The 22,796-nt window shown below is 39.7% G+C and overlaps 1 protein-coding gene across 1 annotated transcript in view; it reads right to left on the bottom strand.

Annotated features, from left to right (window-relative positions):
- The window catches only part of IDS (iduronate 2-sulfatase), a 480,980-nt gene that overhangs the window by 5,792 nt on the left and 452,392 nt on the right, over positions 1 to 22,796 (bottom strand). The window contains exon 8 of the mRNA XM_044057590.1: positions 17,424 to 17,597. Within this exon, the coding sequence (XP_043913525.1) occupies positions 17,424 to 17,597 (174 nt within the window). The remainder of the gene's footprint in view (positions 1 to 17,423; positions 17,598 to 22,796) is intronic.

The raw sequence follows: 22,796 nt of genomic DNA, 5'->3' as shown, positions 1-22,796 counted from the left end.
CTACACAGGAAGAATCTAATGGGGGGAACTCACCAGTAGAAGAGATTTTTACTGGTGAAACTATTAACAAAATGAGGGACTTTTTCAAATGGGACTGCTCAGAAATTTCTGAAAAGTAAAAAAGGTATGATGACCTTTTGCAAATGGAAGTTCTCTCTCCTTCTGCTGTGCCTCTAGTCCTGCCAGCTTTCCTGGATTTCTTCTTCTAAAACCCCTGATTCTCAGGGTCCTACCCCCAAGAGGTCAAACAGATTCTACATGGTGCCCGATGATTGTAGGCTCCTCTATACGTGTCCTTCAGCTGATCCAGCTGTTGTTTCCATAGCTTCTGACAAGTCCTCCTGGTTGTCTCCTTCTGATAAACTTCTTCCATCTGATAAGGAGCGCAAACTTCTGGAGAGACTTGGTAAAAAGGTTAACAAATCCTCCACTTCAGCGATTAGAGCAACAAATTACCAAACTCATATATCAAGGTATTCCTTGGCTCTACTTTCCAAAGCTTCACAAGCTCGTGGACATCAATGTGTTTATTATTTAGCTGTGAATAAACTGGACAGCATGAAGTCCGAGTTTAATGTAAAATATCAACTGTAAATACACTGTTAATTAACCTTATTTTTTGCAGGTGCAGGGTACAAAATGCACTGTGCAGGGGTACATTACTCGGTCTGGTCTTAGCGCAGGTGAATAAGGTTATGAACTGCTTCTGTAGTGCAAAGTTTGATCCCTTCAGCCTTTAATTGTCTACTGTGAGATTCTAACCATGCCACTTCACCAGACAATATACCTGCGTTACCCCTAAAAAGGGACCCTTGCATCCAGTGGGTCATTCCAAGCACATTTTTTGCACATTAGTCTTTAGAATTCCTGTGCCTTTCACACAGACAATAATCAGTGCTTCATTACATGCAGTTTGACTGGGTTGCCAAGTGCATTTTCAATAAATGAGAGTTTTGAGGGAAGATACATTTACTCTTTTCAATTTAAGATGGTTTAGCTTTGTTTAACAAATGGCTGTGTTTTTGTTGCAAATATGAAACAATTTTAAATTAAATTCAAACTTTTCTGATCACTGAAATAAAAAAAAAAATAGTATGCATACTGACAGGTTTAAACGGTGTTTTATTGTAACTGAGAAGAAAAAGTCAAGTAATGGGATACTGGTATGGCTGGGGGAGGCAGTCCATTACCCTGCCTAATGCTTCACTCGACTATGATCAAACTCTGCACCTACTAGCGATGTACGTTTTTAAAAGCTTTACTAAATCTCTTCCTGCACAACAAGGGAAGTAAAATACAACCTGGAAAAAAAAAATCCAAGCCACAGTAAAATATTACACAGACATGCAGCTATAAGAAATAAGAGCAAAGGCTGATATTAATCACAGCACAACATCTACTTCTCAGTACATATTACTTAACTGGAAACTAGCATATGAATGCTTGAAAGTCTTCTGTACAAATTATAGAGATAAAGAAAGATGTAAGAGGGAACTCCAGCGACATTCTACTGTTGTACAAGAGTACGCAACATGATTTATCTTCAGATAGAGCAACAAGTGTAAGACTTGGTAAGATACACTCTTGACCCTAGCATAGTCACATGCCTGACTACATAAATATCACAAACTGTGATCAGAGCTTGTCCATATCATCCAAATCACGAAAGGAGACACAGACGACCGTATTCCATACTGTTGTTTTTGTGCAGTAGTAGAATGAATATATGAAAGCCTTCTACACCAATTATAGAAATAAAAGTGAGAAAAGTGATCAAACTGAAATGTTCCAAAGATTGAGGCCAGAGGGCCTTGTCTGATAGCTAAAGAAAAAATGTATTATTTAAAGTTTCAACTAGCATCATTACATATAGAGGGATAAAGCCCCGACTACAGCCCAGGTGACCCAGATTCAATTAGTGACTCATGCGTCTCTGGCCTTGTCAGGGAGTATGGATGTGGCTATCCTAAGGGGAGGAGCGAGAAGCACATGCAAGGGGCATACTCAAAATGCAGATTTCCCTTGGGGAGACTGAGAAACAACTGCAATGGTGTTACTGAAGGTGGGTGGGGCATCCTGCACAGCTCTTTGTGAAAGTAAGGGGCAGTTCAGTGTTGTCGCCCACTGCACAACCCATCCTTTGGAATGTTATTGGGCACATGGACATAGGTGGGACAAATAGTTAAAGAGAAAAAACACTCCATAGCAGCATTCTGACACTGCATCAGAGACCATGATCTCCTCACCAGCTCCAGACCTGGGTCAGGAATAGCCAAGGAGAGACTAGGACAGGTCCATAGACCAAGGGCTTGAAGATAGAAACTGGTGGCAGCTTATGGTCACCAGTGGGGAGTCAAAAAAATCATTTCAAGTTTTAAAGAAAGTTGGGTTGGAAATAAGTCATGTAAACACTAACTTATGTGCTGAAATTATGACATTATTTAACCATTTTATAGCTACAAGTAACACTCATACTTGCACACTCTTTTCTGTCACAAAACAGCAGCAAAAGATTTGAACATCAGCCTTGGCACTGGAGAAGCCAATTAGTGCAAGGAGAAGAATTAAATGCCTATGTCTGCCTGACGATCTCTGGGGGAGAAGGGATGGGATGCCATGTTGGGGAGAAGTATAGCTGCCATGTTGCTAGTACACACTGGAAAGCATGGCAGAGTGTACCTCAGGTCATGAGGGGGCAAGGCAGTGGTAGGAGGTGATGGGCTACAACAGAGGAACAGCTTAGTCTCACAGTGCCAAACTGAAGGGTAAAGACTCCAAATAGGCATGTTACTACTAATGTGAGGATGTTTACCTCTCAGGTCAGTACCTCAAAAAGGTTTCCTGGAAACAGCAAGGAGGAGGTGCGGCTGAATCTGTCCATCCACAGTATGATGCCTTCTCTCTCTGATTTATCAAACCCTCATGCCTGTTGGCAAAGGGGGAACTGATGGGCCAACTGATTGGCTGGAGAATAACAGTTGATGGCCAATGCTAGACAATCAAAGAAAAAAAACACAACCAGAGGAAGAGTCAAGGAGAAAAGTTCCCAGACATTCTTCCTAAATAATGTAGTTGTGAAGTATCAAAAGCAGCTGCAAACGCTTACAGAACTATACTGTACCTTTGTATGTGCTTTCTCTGTGTGTGAAGTATTAACTAGAAATTTTCAACAACTGTTAAGCATCTGGTTGGGTTTTGTTTGTTCTGATTTCCTGACAAGGAGTGTATCATATAACTTGTTTGCAGTTAAAAGCATTCTCTAGAGTCTCCTTGCTCCTTTATCTGTTTAAACATTTCTGCATTTTTTTTCTACCTAAGTAGTGTGGGTAGTTGTAGCATTGTCCATACTCAGGCTTGTGTTTTGGGCCTAGTTATTTGTTGGTAGAGGCTGTGTGTCTGAGCATATGCTCCAGACCATCTTAGTTTAGCCAAAGCCAGTACAGCATTTCAGTGACAGTCAAGTGTTTATGGTCATTGGCTGATTGGGGTTACCTGGACTACGGCTTGGAGTAAGCACCTCATTGGTTCTTTCAAGCTTTTTTTAAAGTTGTATCAGGTTTCAACTTTGTTACTTAAGAAGTTAACTTGTGAGTCTTTCTGCCATTTCACACTGAGCTAATCGGAGGAAGGGCACTGAGCAAACTGATCTGTGATATATAACATTAAGTATCCTGTTTTTTTGCTTATTTTTATGAGTTATTTATAGCACTTTTATTGTCCGCATATACTTTTCTAGCTAGTTTCACTGTGTGTGAGGTATCACACAAGAAAATTTCTACAATTGTTAAGCATCTGGTTGGGTTTGTTTGTTCTGATTTTTGTTTCCTACCATCCCTCCCTATTGGTATCCTGTTTTTATACTTGGTGGCTTTGCAGTTGCCCATCCCTACTGTAAATTTGATCTGGGACACTCCTCCCAGTCTAGTATCATTACCTCATTCCACCTAATCCAGGGAGAACATTTGAGAAGGCCAACCCACTGAGTTTCTGCTCCTCCTTTCCCCTTTGCAAAAAAAAAAATTTCTAAGCTTGTTTCCTGCCCTTCCTGTAAGTCATCTAGCCAAGATACAGACTTGCTGTATCCAGGACTGTTTGTAAGCTTCTGAGCCCCCAAGCCTTTCTGTGTTGGAGGGAAGCCTTCTAGCTTAATTTGGTTTCTTAAAACTAGCCAGTTTTTTAGTTTCAGCACTCAAATCTGTTTCTTTGAGCTCAACACTTGTTCAGAACTCATTGTAAGCACTAAATAAGCTACAAATTTCTACAGCACTCAACCTTTAAATAAGCACCTATTCAGGCATGTATAAGGGTCAGCTCCCGGTGTTGTCTCTGGTCTACCTGATGAATCTGGGCATCTTGAAGCAATTCAGCAATTGCCTCATGTACACAGACAACCCTCTCCTCCTACCACCTAACTCTACAACTTGTGAGAGATGCACTTATATAGCCAAACTGGAAGTAAAGCTCTCTTCACCCAAGACAGGACTAGACAGTCAAGAGGAAAAGGTAAACACTTGCACCACACCACACTCATCACATAGTCCCTCAAAACCTACACCACCAAAATACACACACAGAAACACAAAACACGCACCTACAATTGCGGAGGCTCTCAATAAAAATCTACCCGGGACCTCCAAAGCAGAAATGCAAGCAACCTCTAGCCCCCAACACAACCCACTCAATGTGCCACTCAACCATAACCCATAAGGCATAACAACGTACCCAACACTCTAGTCATAGGTGACTCTATAGTCAGGCACACTGATGTTCCACTCACCAGGCTAAACAAGGAGAAAGTTACTGTCAGCAGCCTGTCGGGTGCCAGGATGATCCATCACATAATGCATGCACTAAGGTCACTCCACAGCAAGTACAAATATGACTCAGTCATTGTCCATGTTGGTGTGAATGACCCGAGATGTACCTCCCTGGACCCTAGCCCTGAGTAGCCTCCTGCCATCATCCAGAATGACACCACAGTACAAGGACAAAATTATTGACTTCAACAATTGGCTAAGCTTCTGGTGTCATTCTAAGGGGATCCAGTATCTGGCTGACATGATTGACAAACCACTATGCTTTGCCAGAGATTGGCCTGCACCTGTCGCCCTTGGGATTCCGGATACTCGCTACGGCTCTTGCCACCCCTACAGTGCCTTTTTTAGGCAAGGTTCAAATTACAAATTCACCACCATACAGGTACAAGCAAGCAAAATCTGAGGGTAATGCTACTCAATGCTAGAAGTCTAAACCTCAAAATGGACTCACTCGAGGCACTCCTTAAAATGGAGAACATCGACATCTGTGTAGTGACAGAGACCTAGTTCAAGTCTCCGGAGAGCACCCCCGCATTACCAGGCTATAATTCATACCACACCTTTCGGCCACCTAACCTGGACTGAAACACTAAAGGTGGAAGCATGTCCATATTCATTAAGGATACCCACAACTCCAGGCTAGTTGCTCAGCATAATGCATCCAAGATTATCCAAGTGCAACTAACTCTGGGCAAGACTGCAATCCAAATTGTAGCTTGCTACAGATCTCCCACCATGCCCCAGGATTCCCACTCCTCATTTCTTGATACACTGGAAAACATTAGGTTACAACCTAACACCCTAATAATGGGCGATTTCAACTACCTCACCATTAACTGGGAAAGCTACTCATGTACCAACTCTTGGGCTCAATGTTTTCTGGAATGCATAAATTCCATCGCCTTGGATCAACTTATCCACACCCCCACCAGGGGCAGCAATATCCTATACCTGGTCATTACCAACATGGGCAACCGGTGTTCCACACCAGAGATCAATTCCTCGGTGGTCAGATCCGACCACAAGCTAATCACCCTAGACATCCACATCCCACCCCCACCCCCATTAGGGAAACCACCATAAAAAATTTCTCCAAAGCCAACTTCACACTTCTTAAGACAGAAGTGGCAAACTTCACGACACCCATGCTGACAGACAATACAGATATGACTACTGAATCCTATACAAATATACTTTATAAGCACTTACACAAGTGAATGGATCATGCAATCCCTAAAAGAACCAAGATGCTATCCTCCAAAAAAAGGAAGCCACTCTGGTGGTCCCGTGCCATAAACAAACTCTACAACAGAAGAAAGAAACTGTTGCAAAAAAAAAAAAAAAAAAAGTAAAATCCCATGATTGGAGGAACTCCCAGGTCATCCTCAGTAAGAAGCAGAGATCCCTCATAAAATCCTCCAAAGCTAGTTACGAAAGCAAAATCACCACTGATTCTAAAGAAAACCACAAAGCATTCTATAGCTATGTCAAAAATCTTAATGGCAGCACTCAGATCTGCTCCGAGTTACAGCACAATGGCACAAAATATACAGAACCAAATGATATTGCCAACATCCTGGCAGATAGGTTCAGTGCTAACTTTACCCCTCTCTCACCCCCCCAAAGGGCCCATCTCTATACCGGAAGAATGCAAAGTTCCTGTAATCACGGCTGCACAGGTAAAAAACACACTCTCCAAAGCCAAGAACACAGCATCCATGGGACCTGACAACATCCCAGGCTGTGTTCTACACGAACTACAGAACAAACTGGCACCCCACCTAAGTACCATGTTCAATCATAGCCTCACCTCAGGCTTTGTGCCCACTGAATAGTGCACAGCAATGGTTATCCCACTCCACAAAGGGGAGCCACCATGGACACCAGGAACTACCACCTCATTAGCCTGACAAGCCTGGTCTGCAAGGCTATGGAACGTATCATCATGGAACTTGTAAACAATGTCATTGGTAATCTCCAAACTCTGGACCCTACCCAGTTCGGGTTTGTAAAATCAGATCATGTCTCCTAAACCTATAGACTTCTTTGAAGCGGTCACCAAAGCTGTAAATGAGGGTAAGGTGATTCATACAGCCTATCTAGATCTCACCAAGGCATTCAACACCATCCCTCCACTCTGGAATTATAGATAAACTCACTAAACTAGGTATAAATCCCTATGACACAAGATGGCTTGCCAACTGGCTCACTGACAGAACCCACACTGTGAAAGTAGCAGACTCTAAATCCAACTTTAGATCAGTTGACAAATGGAGTATCACACGGTTCAGTCCTGGGTCCACTCCTGTTTGGTATCTACTTCTCTGAAGTACAGGCTAACACAGAATGTCTTTGGCTAACAAAGTTCGCAGATAACTGGAAACTAGGAGCCATAATCAAAACTCCTAACGATGTGGACATCCTACATAGGGCCTTACTGAGACAGATGCCTGGTGTCAAAGCCATGGCCTCAAAATCAATGCCAAAAAGTGCACTGTCATCCTTTTTGGTAAAAACTCTGTACCCATGAACTACCACATAGACGGTAGTCTACTTAACAGCAAAAGTGTGATAAGAGACCTTGGGACACAGGTGGACAGTAGTCTCTCCTTTGATAATCACATTGCCACAGTAGTCAGGAAATCCTTCTACGTGGCACACCTCATCACAAAAGGTTTTTCATCCAGGGAAAAAAAAAGGTCATTGTTCCCCTCTACTCATCACTCATTAGACCCATTATATAGTAAAACGCCCCTTTTGGTACGTACCTCACAAGATATCTACAACAACTGGAAAGGCCGCAGAAATACCTCACAAAGAGTATTACAGGCCTCAAACAGATGCCCTATGCAGACCGTCTCAAAAAACTCCAGCTTTACTCTGTCACATATCGCCTACTCAGAGGCGATCTCCGCCTAACATACAAAACTATGTCAAACCCAAAGCTGTTGGACATCCTCCACTTAAAGAAATCCCAATCCCTCTGAGCTACATTGTCTAGGGACCTAAACCTTGTCACCACAATAAGCAGAACATGCTGGAGGGACAGATTCCTGTCCCAGTGACTTCCCATACTCTGGAACAAACTACCTATCTATATCAAACAAAGCTCTTTATTGGCACTCTTCAAGAAAAATCTTGATGATTGGATGAGAGATAGGAAATTCACCCCGGGGATCACTTCTGTGGCTCTGCTCAATAGGGGCACAGGAAAATAATTTTCTTGGGTGGTGAAAGCCAGGGTACCATTTAGCTAGGCTTGTATAGGCCTTAGGGCCAATAGCCTAGTACCTACCTATGAACCTATTTACAGAATGGCATCTCCAGCAGTTCAGTGCACCATTACGGAATACTTACGCTAACTATCTTACTGTGCAGAAAAATATTTAGAAACACCACCATCCAAAGAATTTCTATGCTGCTGAATGCGTGACTTGAGCAGAAAAGAAGATCCACAACACATCCATTTCACTAAGCTGAATTTCTATTTATTCTCACTTAATCAGGTTGACTATACAAGGTTTAGAGAAACTAGTATAATACCTATGTAACATTTAGAAATTACATGTTTGCCCTTTACAAAGAGCACCTTCTTGAACCCAGTAAGAAGGTTATTACTATAAGTTTTTAAACAGACATTTTAATCAGTAAAAGTTTAAGGTGATACGTTTGTGAAAACATCTATGTGCAGAGTTGCTAAGGAGGTTGCAGGTTTACTGCAAATGGTCAGCATAACTATTGCTCAAGAGAAACTGGACTTGATTTAAGATACCTGTCTAGAAGAGTTATGTTGATCACTTAGGATCATAGCGTCACGGGTAGCTACTGCACAATCATCTATCGTACTACTAATAGCATAGCCAGTGCACCCAACATCAGGAAATATCTCCTAATTCAAGAAGGGTAAAACAAACAGACCCACAGAGAATTTTGGTACCTACTAAATTGTCTAAGTTAGTATTAAATTTAGCCATGGTGGGTTGTTTATTCCACAAGAGGGAAATACACTGGGATAAGAATGAATCATACCACTGTGCCCTATTAATTTGGTGACAGCGACTGAAGTCCTTTATTTATTTACTTACTGACAATTGATTACCTGGAAAGTCCAAACTGGGTAGAAGCCCATTTTCAGTGGAGGACCGGAGAGAAAAGCTCCAAATTATTACAAAATGATTTAAGAAAAATAATTTTACATTCTTCAAAAATAAAAATATCTTCAGTTTAAATAATTATAACACATTAGTGATAATATACAAACATTGGTTAAGAATTGATGCAAGCTATAGGACGATCTGTATTGTTCCCATATTTTATCTTGCAAAATTTTACACCGGATGCCCTTCCTAACGTAACCCTCCCCATTTATCTGGGCTTGGGACAAGCATGAAGAAATATACTGGCTTGTGCATCCCCCCATGGCAGCACAGGATGGTGGTCTGTAGGATGACGTTGCCGATCAAGAAGAACAGGATGAGAGTAAGGGCATTGCCAAGGATCAAATGGTGGAAGTTGTAAGGTGGAGCTCAGGGAAGAGTTAAGACAGGCACTGGGTGGCAGTGAAGAGATACCAGATAGCTGGGCAGCCACAGCAGAGGTGGCAAGGGAGACAGCTAGAAAGGTGCTTGATGTGACATCTGGACAGAAGGAGGAGGACAAGGGGACCTCATGGTGAAATGAGGAAGTACAGGAGAGTATACAGTGAAAGAGTTTGGCGAAGAAGAAGTGGGATTGTCAGAGAGATGAAGAAAGTAGACAGGATTTCAAGGAGATGAGGCATATGGTGAAGAGAAAGGTGGTGAAGGCTAAGGATAAGGTGTATGGAGAATTGTATGAAAGGCTGGAGACTAAGGCGGGAGAAAAGGACTTCTACCGATTGGCTAAACAGAGGGACTGCACTGGGAAAGATGTGCAGCAGGTTAGGGTGATAAGGATAACGAGGGAAACATACTCACAAGTGAGGGGAGTGTGTTGAGCAGATGGAAAGAGTACTTTGAGGGGCTGATGAATGAAGAGAATGAGAGGGAGAAAAGGTTGGATGATGTGCGTTTAGTGAATCATGAAGTGCAATGGATTAGCAAGGAGGAAGTAAGGACAGCTATGAAGAGGATGAAGAATGGAAAGGCTATTGGTCCAGATGACATACCTGTAGAAGCATGGAGGTGTTTAGGAGAGATGGTAGTGGAGTTTTTAACCAGATTGTTTAATGAAATCTTGAAAAGCAAGAGAATGCCTAAGGAGTGGAGAAAAAGTGTATTGGTACTAATTTATAAGAATAAGGGTGATGGGCAGAGCTGTAGTAATTACAGAAGGATAAAACTTGATCAGCCACAGCATGAAGTTATGGGAAAGAGTAGTGGAAGCTAGATTAAGGAGGGAGGTGATTATTAGTGAGCAGCAGTATGGTTTCATGCTGGGAAAGAGAACTACAGATGCAATGTTTGCTCTGATGGTGTTGGAGAAGTACAGAGGTCAGAAGAAGTTGCATTGTGTCTTTGTGGACTTGGAGAAAGCATATGACAGGGTGCCTAGAGAGGAGTTGTGGTATTGTATGAGGAAGTCAGGAGTGGCAGAGAAGTATGCAAGAGTGGTACAGGATATGTAAGAGGGCAGTGTGACAGTGGTGAGATCTGTGGTAAGAGTGAAGAATGCGCTCAAGGTGGAGGTGGGATTACATCAAGGATCAGTTCTGAGCCTTTTCTTATTTGCAATGGTGGTGGACAGGTTGACAAACGAGATCAGACAGGAGTCCCTGTGGGCTATGATTTTTGCGGATGACACTGTGATCTGTGGTGAAAGTAGGGAACAAGTTGAGGAAGCCCTGAAGAGGTAGAAATGTGCTCTGAAGAGCAGAGGGATGAAGGTCAGCAGGACTAAGACATAAAATATGTGTGTGAATGAGGGGGAGGATAGACGAATGGTGAGGAAGCAGGGAATAGAGTTGACAAAGGTGGATGAGTTTAAGTACTTGGGATCAACAGTTCAAAGTAATGGTGAGTGTGAAAGAGAGGTGAAGAAGAGAGTGCAGGCAGGATGGAGTGGGTGGAGAAGAGTGTCAGGAGTGATATGTGACAGACTGGTACCAGTAAGAGTGAAAGGAAAGGTCTACAAGATGGTAGTGAGACCAGCTATGTTATATGGGTTGGAGATAGTGGCACTGATGAAAAGACAGGAGTCAGAGCTGGAGGAGGCAAACTTAAAGATGTTAAGATTTGCACTGGGTGTGACGCGGATGGACAGGATTAGAAATAAGTATATTACAGGGTCAGCTCAGGGTGAAGGTTGGACGGTTTGCAGACAAAGCCAGAGAGAGAGATGATATTGTGTTGACTTGGACATGTGCTGAGGAGGGATGCTGGGTATATTGGGAGAAGGATGCTAAGGATGGATATGACAGGTAAGAACAAAAGAGGAATGCCTAAGATAAGGTTTATGGATGTGGTGAGAGAGGACATGCAGGTGGTTGGTGTGACAGAGCAAGATGCAGAGGACAGGAAGAAATGGAAACAGATGATCTGCTGTGGTGACCCCTAACGGGAGCAGCTGAAAGAAAAAGAAGAAAAAAAAAGAAGACAAGCTATAAGACAATCATTTAATATTTATAAAATGTTAGACCGTAGAGAAACTAAAGGTAAGTTAGTCTTATACAAACAGGAAATGCAATATGAAACGAGGGAAAAGCAAGCTTATGGTGTATTTAGGGAGAAAGTCAGTGAAGAGAATTTGATAGAAGGAAGTACATGAAGAAGGGAGAGTAAGAAGTTTTAAGGAATGAAAAGGTATTTGTTCACATTTATGGCTATAGCTTATCCTGGTTATGAGCAACAACAAAGCCAAATTTTAGCTAGAAAGTCTTTCAGACTAGTTCTGAAAGATGGGAGGGAGGGATGGATACAGATAAGGAGTGCCAGGCCTTAGCAACCTTGTATGAGTACAGACAAGCCCAGCAGATTTGATAGGGTTGTACACAGACAGGAGTTTTTGGTCACTGGATCGCAGTGACTGACTAGAAACATAGTTGTGTAGAATGTTTTTTAATGCTGGATAGGGAGATGGATGCTGGGTAATTTTATAGGTGGTGAGAAGCTGTGTATATGTTAGTTGATGAGGCAGTTCCAATGGATGTAGGCTTTTAAGTGCTATACAGTGGTAGTTTCTGAAAGGTTTATTTGCTGCAAATTTAGTAGCTTTGTTATAGCCTTGTTCGAGTTTTAATTTTTGTGAAGCCGGGAGGTTAGTAAGGGTGGGAGCACCGTAAAGAAGTGTGCGGAGGAGATGAGTAGTGGCAAGTGTAGTTTTTGTTGCATTGGTGAGAAAGTGTTTGGCTCTATAAGGCATCCCATGTTTGTGATAAGTTTTTCTTATGCAATTTTGTATATGCAAGTCGAATATAAGGTTATCATCCATTATCACCCCTAATAATTTGCTATGATAATTGACTTCAATGGTTGTATATTATCAAGAGAGAGGACTTTATTTTTTTTTCATGAGAGAGGGATTTGGGGGGGTGGGGGGAGTAGTAGTTTTTTTTTTTTTTTTTTGGGTTGAGCATGAGTTATAAGTTACAAAGCCATGTTTCAGTGGCTGTTAAAGCTTCCTGAGAATTTTTTTGGAGGTGTACCATGTTATCAGATGTGCAAATGGGAGTGAAATCATCTTTGTATTGCGTTAGGATGGCCTGTTGTGTGGATGTGCAGAGTGCAGATGTTGGTGAAAATGTTAAAGAGAAGGAAACCAAGGATATAGCCTTGTGGTAACACTGTTGGTGATTGGGAGGTAAGGAGAGAGCGTGGAGTGCCATTTTACTGACTGACACCTATAGGACAAGTAACTTTTGAACCATAGAGGGGAGTGGCCAGAGAGAGACCTAGTGAGGACATTTGAAGTAGAAGTTTGCTGTGATAAACTGGTTTGAAGCTTTAGACACATAGAAACAAGGAAGAGACTAGTTTGCCATTATTAGAAAGGGAGTGCTGGTTCTATGGGATGGACAGAAGACATGTTGTGCAGGGGATAGGAGTTCTTCCTGCAGGAGAAAGTCTGGCAAATGTTTTTGAATAGATGTTTCAAGTGCTTTGGCGAAGGGAGATAAGATTGCCATAGGTCTAAAATTATTAATGTCTGTTGAATTTCATCCATTGTGCACAGGGATGATTTGTGAGTTTTTCCAGAGAAAGGGAACGTGGGATTCCTGGCAGACCTATTTATAAGGATTGAGACAGGACAAGCAATGCTATTGGCTGTTATTTTTAGGTACTCGCTTGGAAGGTCATCAGCCTAAGAGTAGTTTTGTATAGGATGTGGGCACAGGTTTGAAGGTGGATGTGCTGATATGTGGCTGTTGGGCGGGGTTGAGATTAGATGTTGAGGCATCCTTGGTTAGAGATGTTATACTGTCTATAAAATAAGAGTCCACGCTCAGGTTAAATTTTAATGGAGAGCAGTCAGTTTATAGCCAGTACAAAGCAATTAAAGAGATATGAAGTGAAACAGGTTTTCTGTCATTTCCTGAGGCTAAATAACTGGCATGTGCAGTACAGTCTACTGGTCAACAAAAAGGTGCAGTGGCCAAATTAGTAACAGGTTCTCAGACTGAACATATTTCACAGAGACCATCAAGCACAGAGCAGGCATGCATCTGACTGATTTTAAAGTTAATATACAGCAAGGTTCTTCATGATAAATGTGCTTACATTATTCAATGACAAAGTTCTGAACATGGCACTGCACTGATAAGCACAATATAAAACCATCACTTAATAAACACTTATAGGACTAAATCAGTATGTCAAGACAGTGTAATATATATTTATATACATACACCAGAACATCAGCTACTCACACTACATACATATGTGTTAAAGGGAAACACACTCAATATACATAAAGCTTAACTGATCTGAAGGAAACTGATACAAATATAACACACTACCAAAATGTTTTCACTGTTCCACACAATCTTAAAACAAACAGAAATGTAATAACATATGACAGACACAGTGGATATAAAAAGTGTACACACCCCTGTTAAAATGCCAGGTTTTTGTGATGTAAAAAATGAGACCACAATAAATCATTTCAAAACTTTTCCCACCTTTAATGTGACCTATAACCTGTACAATTCAATTGAAAAACAAACAAATCTCTTAGGGGAAAACATACAATAAGCTGCTTGCATAAGTGGGCAAGAAGGTGAAATGTAAGAAAGGCTTTACAAGAAAAAATGGCAAGGAATTCTTAGAGAGAAGAATGTGGGCACATTGACCATACCTTGGACAGGGAGCAGCCATTACTAGCTCTTGCTTCTTCTCCCTCCCCAAAACTGTGCGCAATCCTTCCCAAACTCATACCCCTCCATTTCAGTACACAGACATTGCCCCTGGTAATTTTAGACCCATTAGTTTTACCACCTTTGTTTACAAAGCCATTGAATACATCATTTCTGGCCTCATAAATTTAGACATTGCTAATCTCTTAGCCCTGGAGCCACATCAGTCTGGCCTTGTGAAATTTAAATCATACCCAACCTTGTAAACTTTGAAAGGGTAACTAAAGCAGTTGATGGTGGTTTTGCAGTGCACAGTCTGGCCAAGGCATTTGATAATATCCCTCATGCAGCCATTGTTGACAAACTGGTGAACCTAATTATCAATCCGTATATAGTAAAGAAATTTGGCTATCAGACAGAACAAGTGTTAGAAGTTGCAGGTGCCACCTCAGTAAGTGAAAATGCCACAAGTGGCATTCCACAAAGATCAGTTTTGGCCCAAAACCTTCAGGCGTCTGCTAGAAAGCTGAAGATGAAGAGGGATTTCATTTTTCAACATGACAATGACCTCAAGCATGCATCCAAATCAACAAAAGAATAGCTTCACCAGAAGAAAATTAAAGCTTTGGAGTGGCCAGCCAGAGCCCAGACCTAAATCCAGTAGAAAATCTGTGTGGTGACATGAAGAGGGCTGTGCACAAGAGATGCCCTCGCAATCTGACAGATTTGGAGCGCTTTTGCAAGGAAGAGTAGGCAAACACTGTCAAGTCAAGATGTGCCATGCTGATAGACTCCTAACCAAGAAGACTGAATGCTGTAATTAAATCAAAATGTGCTTCAACAAAGTGTTAGTTTAAGGGTGTGCTTATGCATTTGCAAACACAAAATAAAGAGCAATTCTTTCTTCTTCAAGGAATGTCACAGGCAACTGGAATAATAATAAAGCTAACTGCAAGGAAGGGAATACCTACAGTTCCAACATTGATAATTATTTTCATTTAAATAGGATGAATGAAGGAGAGGCAACTATGTTCTAAAAATAATACATGTCTGTATTCTTCCGTTATTTATTTCTGAAACGCTGATAGTATTTGCAGTTTCCAACACTGTAAGGAAGGATATTCCAAGAAAAGCAGATGTGATTTTAGAGAAAGCTCTTTCCCCAGGTGAGAGACTAAAGGTAAAGACATCATGTCCCGATTAGAAGATCTAAGAAAGTAAGACAAGGATCTCAAATACATCTAGATTCTCAGGTGATTACTACTACCCATAGCTTAATAACTTCAAATTTAACATAATTCAACAGAAGGGTTGTCCTCATTGTTAATCACGTATACACACTGAGCATGTCTGTCAATAGAAAAAGAAAGAAATCAAATTTTGCAAGCAGAGAGCTGATAAATAGAATCCTAGTTTTCCTGAGGTTAGTTAATGGTAAGGCTACGTAGATAATATTCTATGACACGAGTCAGAAATACTGATTCTTATATTGCATCTGGGTTTTACTGTTAAGCAGAAAGTCAATTTATAAGAAAGCAAAATAATAAATATACATGAAAACACAGTTCGGATGAACTAAAAGGAAACTTTATTGAACCACTAAAATAAAACATAAGCACATTTATCCACTAAACTATTTTCAAGAGCTACAGACGTCTTCAGATTAATGCTCAGACCAGACTACCCAGTTACTGTGGCATGACCATTGATCTTAAGAAGTCTACAGTAAATCAAAGTGTTTATACTTCCCTTTAGTGGCTCAGTAAAATTTTATTCATTCAGTGGTATAGCTAACTGAGGATTACGTTACAAAGTTAGGGATGACTGGCTGTTTTTCTATTTTTTTTTTTTTTTCTTTTACTCAAATTTATAAGAAAGCCTGAAATGGTTTATGAACTTGTTTATCACGAATGCTGTGTGAGTACTGAATGACACCTCCAAAGGCTTGGTTTTCCACCTCAGTTCTCATTGAGGGTGGCTTCTATACAGATCCTGCATATAGGTTCACAGATGCATACTGCACTAAAATCAAATGGAGCTTTTAAAAGCCTAGCCATGCAGCCAACGTGTCCCACGGGCTAGCTACCTTATATCTATGCTGGTTTTCACTGAGTGGTACTGTTTCCTTCATTTATCACAAAGATGTGCTGTACATAAACTGGTGTTCCTTCAAGTTGCCCATAGGAATGTATGTGTGCTACGTGTGTATCCATCATAAATGTGTGTAGACTTCCATGGAAAAGAGCACAGAAATGGAAATCCTTTGAAGGAATAAGACCAACAGTCAACTTAAGGAGTCAAACTGTGACGAAGCATATATTACATACACATATACTCAAGAAAACAGCCAGGGAGTGTGACACATGAATCACCCATCAGAAGTAAGGAAGAACATGAGAAACAGACCACACAGAAAAAAAAACACAACTTTCCTAAACCTGACACATGGCTAAAGAGATAGGAATTCCTGTTGTTATAACGGTTTGGTAGAGGCAACACTGACATGATATTAAGTCATATGATCTGCAAAACCAACTAATTTAGAATGGTGTGCTGGATACCTGAGGGCATCCATAGCAACAAAAGAAAGAAAGAAAAGAGCTCCAAACAAATTCCTGAAGCATCCCTTGCCGCAGAATCAGCAAGTCAAATTACATCATGTCAAATTATATCATATTGCACTTTCCCACATTCTTCTGACTTGCAAATAGGCCCATATCCATCTCAATAAGAAGCCTAATGGGTGAAGAGATGACATGATGTCAATAAAACTTAACTGAATCCAAATGCTTCCAAAAGGTAAAAGTACAGAGTTATAGATGCATCCCATCTTCATATGTCCTACACAATTCCTCCAAAACAAACCACTGTTACGGCTGCAGATAATGATTTTCCTTTATTGTCCTTATGCACAAATCACCAAAAATGATACATCATCACTTTAAAATACCAATACTCTGGGTTTCCCCTTTAAAATAATCTAGAATTAAATTCTATAACCCTAGCTTACCCCATATGTTACAGTTTATGAAACCCCTACAAATTCTTTTAGCAGTTATTTAAAAAAACTCTACTACCACAACACTGCTGCATTTGTATAAATAAGGAGTTTGGACTAAATGAATAAATAGTGACATACCAAATTTCACTTTTACAGTTGGAAAAAGTTAAACTCATTCCAAGAACTGGATTAACATACTGTTCACCCAATGTATCTAGATGTTTTCTAAACAATTACAAAAAAAATCTTACTTTAGTCACAAAAGTATGACAGCTATTGATTTACTTTGCACGGATAAACATGATTTTTGTAGGATGATATAATTACATAACTTTACCTCTGTTTATTTGACGCTGAGGAAGATGAAATGGATCAATGAAAGGAAATCTCTGTTCACCAGCCTTAAGAAATGAACTGGTTAAACCAGGCACATACATTAGCAGCGGCACCTTGGTAGCGACATCAAAGTTGCTGTACTTGGCCCATTCTCCATGTTCACCTAGTGACCAACCTAAAAATTGGGAGTATATAATTTATTCAGTGATTCATGTGCTCATGCAAAAAGAAAGGGTCAAAACACTGGAAAAATAATGGAAGGAAAAAACTCACAAAGATGAAGAATACTTGATTACAATGTAATGGTCTACAAACCTTAAATTTACAGCAGTTAAATTACAAACATTACCATAAAAACCTACGTTAAATTGCAGATGTCACTAATACAAATCCAGGCATCAACAGCTTAGCGAAAAATACTAACATTTCATTACTTCAGCATACAGTAGAAATTACTATTACTAAATAAATTAGAAACAAACTCAGTGTATGTAACACCCAAGTGAACACTCAGCAATGAAATGAGTCACTTAATGTACCGCACTATGAAGTCTGACAGATTACAAAAAATCTAGTAGCATGGGGAACAGGTAATGTGGGTTGTTTTATAAAATGCATCAGAAACTAATTTATTCTTCTCTGCTAACGACAGTTAAATTATGTTTGGTGCATGGTGAGCACCTTCTAGTCTGACTACAAGCTAAGCAATTAGCATCAGGCCAAGCAGTTATAAGTATAAATTGGTCAGACTTTTTTCATCTAAAAGTTACATATAGGTTTGACAGACAATCCTGTCATTTTAGTGTCTACCTTCTTGCCCAGCATTAAGGCGATATGCACCAGTTCAGAGGGGGGAACAGACAGAAACACATTCAGAAGTTTCAGTAGCAGTAGCTTATGCCTGTCCTTTACAAATATGAGTAGGTTTGGTTACACTGGACAGCTGGAGGGTACCCAGCTGTCCAGTGTAACCAAACCTACTCCTCTGACACTGGCAACTACCTAATCTATCAATGTCCTGATAGACAAAGAGAAACATCACATGCAAACAAACTGCACTGGGTGTTTTACACTTTTCTGTTCCCAATTTATACTACTGTTGAGGTTCTCATAATGTTTTCAAATCCACATTTTGCAACAGTTTTGAAATGCAGGACGGAGTCCTGTTCTTTGCCCGCTCCTCCTGAAGACCTGCAGACACATCCACAGGGACAGGCCCTTTCCTGTAGTAAAGATTCCATAGTCAAGTCTGCAGTAACTTCCTTTGTTTGTAAGTCTCCGAAGTATCTATTTGTGGGGACTTTTACTGCAGCATCAGCTTTATGACAGTTTTCAGCAATACTTGCTTTTATGGCAAAGACTGTGTGTTGCACATATACATTCATTCATCTTTTTGTTTATTTACAGTGTATATAAAAAGTGTACACCCCCTGTTAATATGCCAGGTTTTTGTGATATAAAAAATGAGACCACAGTAAATTATTTTGAGTCTATATTATTATCCTTGAAAGTTGTAAACAGCGAACACTATTTACAGCAAAAATGCTGTGCAACGAACTGTAAATAGTGAGATCGCTCTACAGTGAAGATCAAAAAATTTGCCCTTTCCTCACTGTAGTGCGATCTCAGAGTTGGTATATATAATTAGCGGGGGGGGGGGGGGGGCTGAATTCTATACATGGCATTTTTGCTGTAAATAGCGTTCGTTATTTACAGCTTTCAAGGATATAATATACACTCATTATTTCAAAACTTTTCCCACCTTTAATGTGACCTATAACCTGTACAGTTCAATTGAAAAACAAACAAATCTGTTAGGGAAAAAATATACAAAATAAAAAAAATGTACAATAAGCTGGTTGCACAAGTGTGCACACCCTTAAACTAATACTTTATTAAAAGCACCTTTTGATTTAATTACAGCATTCAGTTTTCTTGGGTGGGAGTCTAGCAGCATGGCACATCTTGACTTGGCAATATTTGCCCATTCTTTTGTCAGATTATGAGGACATCTCTTATGCACAGCCCTCTTGAGGTGACCCCACAGATTTTCTATTGGCTATAGGTCTGGGCTCTGGCTGGGCCATTCTAAAACTTTTTCATCTGATGAAGCCATTATTTTGTTGATGTGGATGTATGCTTGGGGTCATTGTCATGTTGAAAGGTGAAATTCCTCTTCATCTTCAGCTTTCTAGCAAACGCCTGAAGGTTTTGCGCCAAAAGTGACTGTTATTTGGAACTGTTCATAATTACCTCTACCTTGACTAAAGTCCCAGTTCCAGCTGAAGAAAAGCAACCCCAAAGCAAGATACTGCCACCACCATGCCTCACCTTGCGGATGGTGTTCTTTTGGTAATGCGAAGTGTTGTTTTTGCACCAAACATACTTTTTGGAATTGTGGCCAAAAAGTTCAACCTTGCCCTCATCAGACCATAACACATTTTCCCACATGCTTTTGGGAGACTGTATTTTTTTGCAAATTTTAGCCGGGCCTGGATGTTTTTCTGCATAAGAAAAGGCTTCTGACTTGCAAACCTACCCCATAGTCCAGACATATGGAGAATATGGGAGACTGTTGTCACATGTAGTACACAACCAGTACTTGCCAGAAATTCCCGCAGCTCCTTCAGTACTGTTGTAGGTCTCTTGCCAGCCTTCCTGACAAGTTTCCGTCTTATTTTCATCAATTCTGGAGGAAAGTCCAGTTCTTTGCAACGTCACTGTTGTCCCATATTTTCTCCACTGTTTGATGACTGTCTTCACTGTGCTCCATGGTACATCCAATGCTGTGGAAATTTTTTTGTACCCATCTCCTGACTGATACCTTTCAACAATGAGATCCCTTTGATGCTTTGTAAGCTCTCTGCGAACCATGGTTTTTGCTGTAGCAGGCAACTGAGTAAATGTCAGGAAAATCCTACTAGGACAGCTGAACTTTATTTAGGTTAATCAGAGTCTCTTTAATTGACAGCAGGTGTGTACCCAAGAAGACTGAATGTTGTAATTAAATAAAAAGTTGCTTCAACAAAGTATTAGTTTAAGGGTGTGCACACTTATGCAACCAGCGTATTGTACATTTTTACGTTTTATATTTTCCCCTAACAGAATTGTTTGTTTTTCAATTGAATTGTACAGGTTATAGGTCACATTAAAAGTGGGAAAAGTTTTGAAATGATTCATTGTGGTCTCAATGTTTATATCACAAAAACCTGGCATTTTAACATGGGTATGTACACTTTTTATATCATACACACACACACATATATATATATTTCATCACTGATGATTAAACTCTGAAATGTTTGTGTATTATTATCTCTTGTGTTGTCTCTACAGCTTGGAAATAAAAAAAAAAAATACCACGTATCATGAAAACTCAACTACTTCATTCTGTTGTTTCACTGGTAGCAAAGGATGGTTTCGAGTTACAGAATCCCACGTGTGTTTGAAGAAAATAAGCCCTGTAAAACCTTAAAAAAAAAGGATATGATTTGGACTTGAATTACAGAACTGGAACAATGAAAGCATGCCCTTGCATTTGCATTGTCACTTACTATGACAAGCAAAAGCTACTGCAATGAATTGCTTAGCAAAGGATATGGACAAAGATGAAGATATGTTGACTTTAACAACTAGATGACAATTTGTTTGAGAGAGGAGAAAGATCAGATTTATGAAAACTATTAAAATTTTGATCAGATTCTCAGACAGAGTGCAGTTCTTAGCAAATCCCATAACTGAATAAAGATACAGTTGCACGAGTAAACTCCCAGATGCAGGATTTGCTTTTTTTTCGCTGTTATACAGGTCATGCTTAAATGCAAAAGGAAGACAATTAGCATTATTCAACATGTACTGAGCTTATTTTACTTCAATAAAGGTGGAGCTAAAATGCACTTTCACAGAAAAGACAAGACATTTCACTGAGGATTACGTTAATGGAAAATTCCACCTTAGAACAACAAAAACATGTTTTTCATTGTATCTTTGTTTTCTGAGCTATTTTAATGCCTCAAAATCACTCCATGTGCTTCTTTTGCAATTTTAATGTGTTTCTCTCAAAATGGCAGATGAAGGGGCTTGATTTGGTAATGTGATCTTGTTTTCCTGCTTTCATTCCCTCTCCCCAGAATACATTTCAAGTCCTCTTTATATGAGTCATGCTAGACAGAAGGAAGTGGTGTTGTTTTCTCATGCCATTAAGACAGAATGACAGGACTGTGAAATAGTGTCATCTAAACACCTTTGTAAAACAGCTACTTCTATGTTTCCCTGACTGAGCCTCATTTATGTGTCTGTTGGAGCTTGGTCTATGTTATAAATAGCTGTTAGCTACTTCCAGCAAAAGAAAGTTGGTAAATAGCAGGCGTTTGTAAAGGGATTTTTTGTTGTTCTAAAAGAAGACCTTCCCCCATACTCGCATGCTGAGGTATGAAAACTCTCACTGCAGTAAATGATCCTTGCTGTACATTTACAGGTGACAAGTAGTAGGACTCCAAGCTAAGCCTGTCTGCTACTTCCCAATGCCTTTAGTGGGACTTTTTTTTCATTCTTATAAAAGATGCAAAATTAAAATGTGCTTTATTAGTCCCTTAATTATTTCTGTCATGGTCACCCCCCTTTTTTCAATTTCATATTTATTTATACTTTGATAACCAGGAAAGTGAAATGATCCCAGGACCCTTTTTCAGCCACAACTCGGCCTACAATGGCAAAGATAATAACAAGTAATACATGCAATTAGCAATATAAAGAAAAAAATGCAAAGACATTGGCTGTGTGTCGCACATGCAATCTTTGTCAATGTGTGGCACTGAATAAGTAAAACATTAAACAACATTTACTAGAAAGTATACATTAATAATGCTTAACTCTACTATGTTAAGTTTATTATAAATAATAAATTGTATGCATCCATATTGCACACATACATATATATATATATATATATATATATATATACATATATATATAAAAATATATACATATATATATATATATATATATATATATATATATATATATATATATATATACATACATACACAGCATGTGTGTGTGTGTTTGTGTATATATATGTGTGTGTGCATATATATATATATATATATATATATATATATATATATATATGTGTGTGTGTGTGTGTGCATATATATATATATATATATATATATATATATATGTGTGTATGTGTGTGTGTGTTAGTGTATAACACGTATGTAGCATGTAGAATATTATATGTAGGATGCAGTAGTGTGTTTAAATGCAATATCTGACTTTACTGATTTCCTTTTCTTAATGTTTTTAATACAAGAGCATAGAGCAAAAAAGTTCCATTCTGTGTTGTCCATTTTCATTTTTCCTCAAGGTGTGG

The sequence above is a fragment of the Protopterus annectens genome, chromosome 15.part0 (assembly GCF_019279795.1).
Source record: "Protopterus annectens isolate FY-2018-M chromosome 15.part0, PAN1.0, whole genome shotgun sequence".
Classification (NCBI taxonomy): Eukaryota; Metazoa; Chordata; order Ceratodontiformes; family Protopteridae; genus Protopterus; species Protopterus annectens.
Note: the sequence above shows the minus strand (reverse complement) of the source record. Positions and strands in the feature narration are given on the sequence as shown.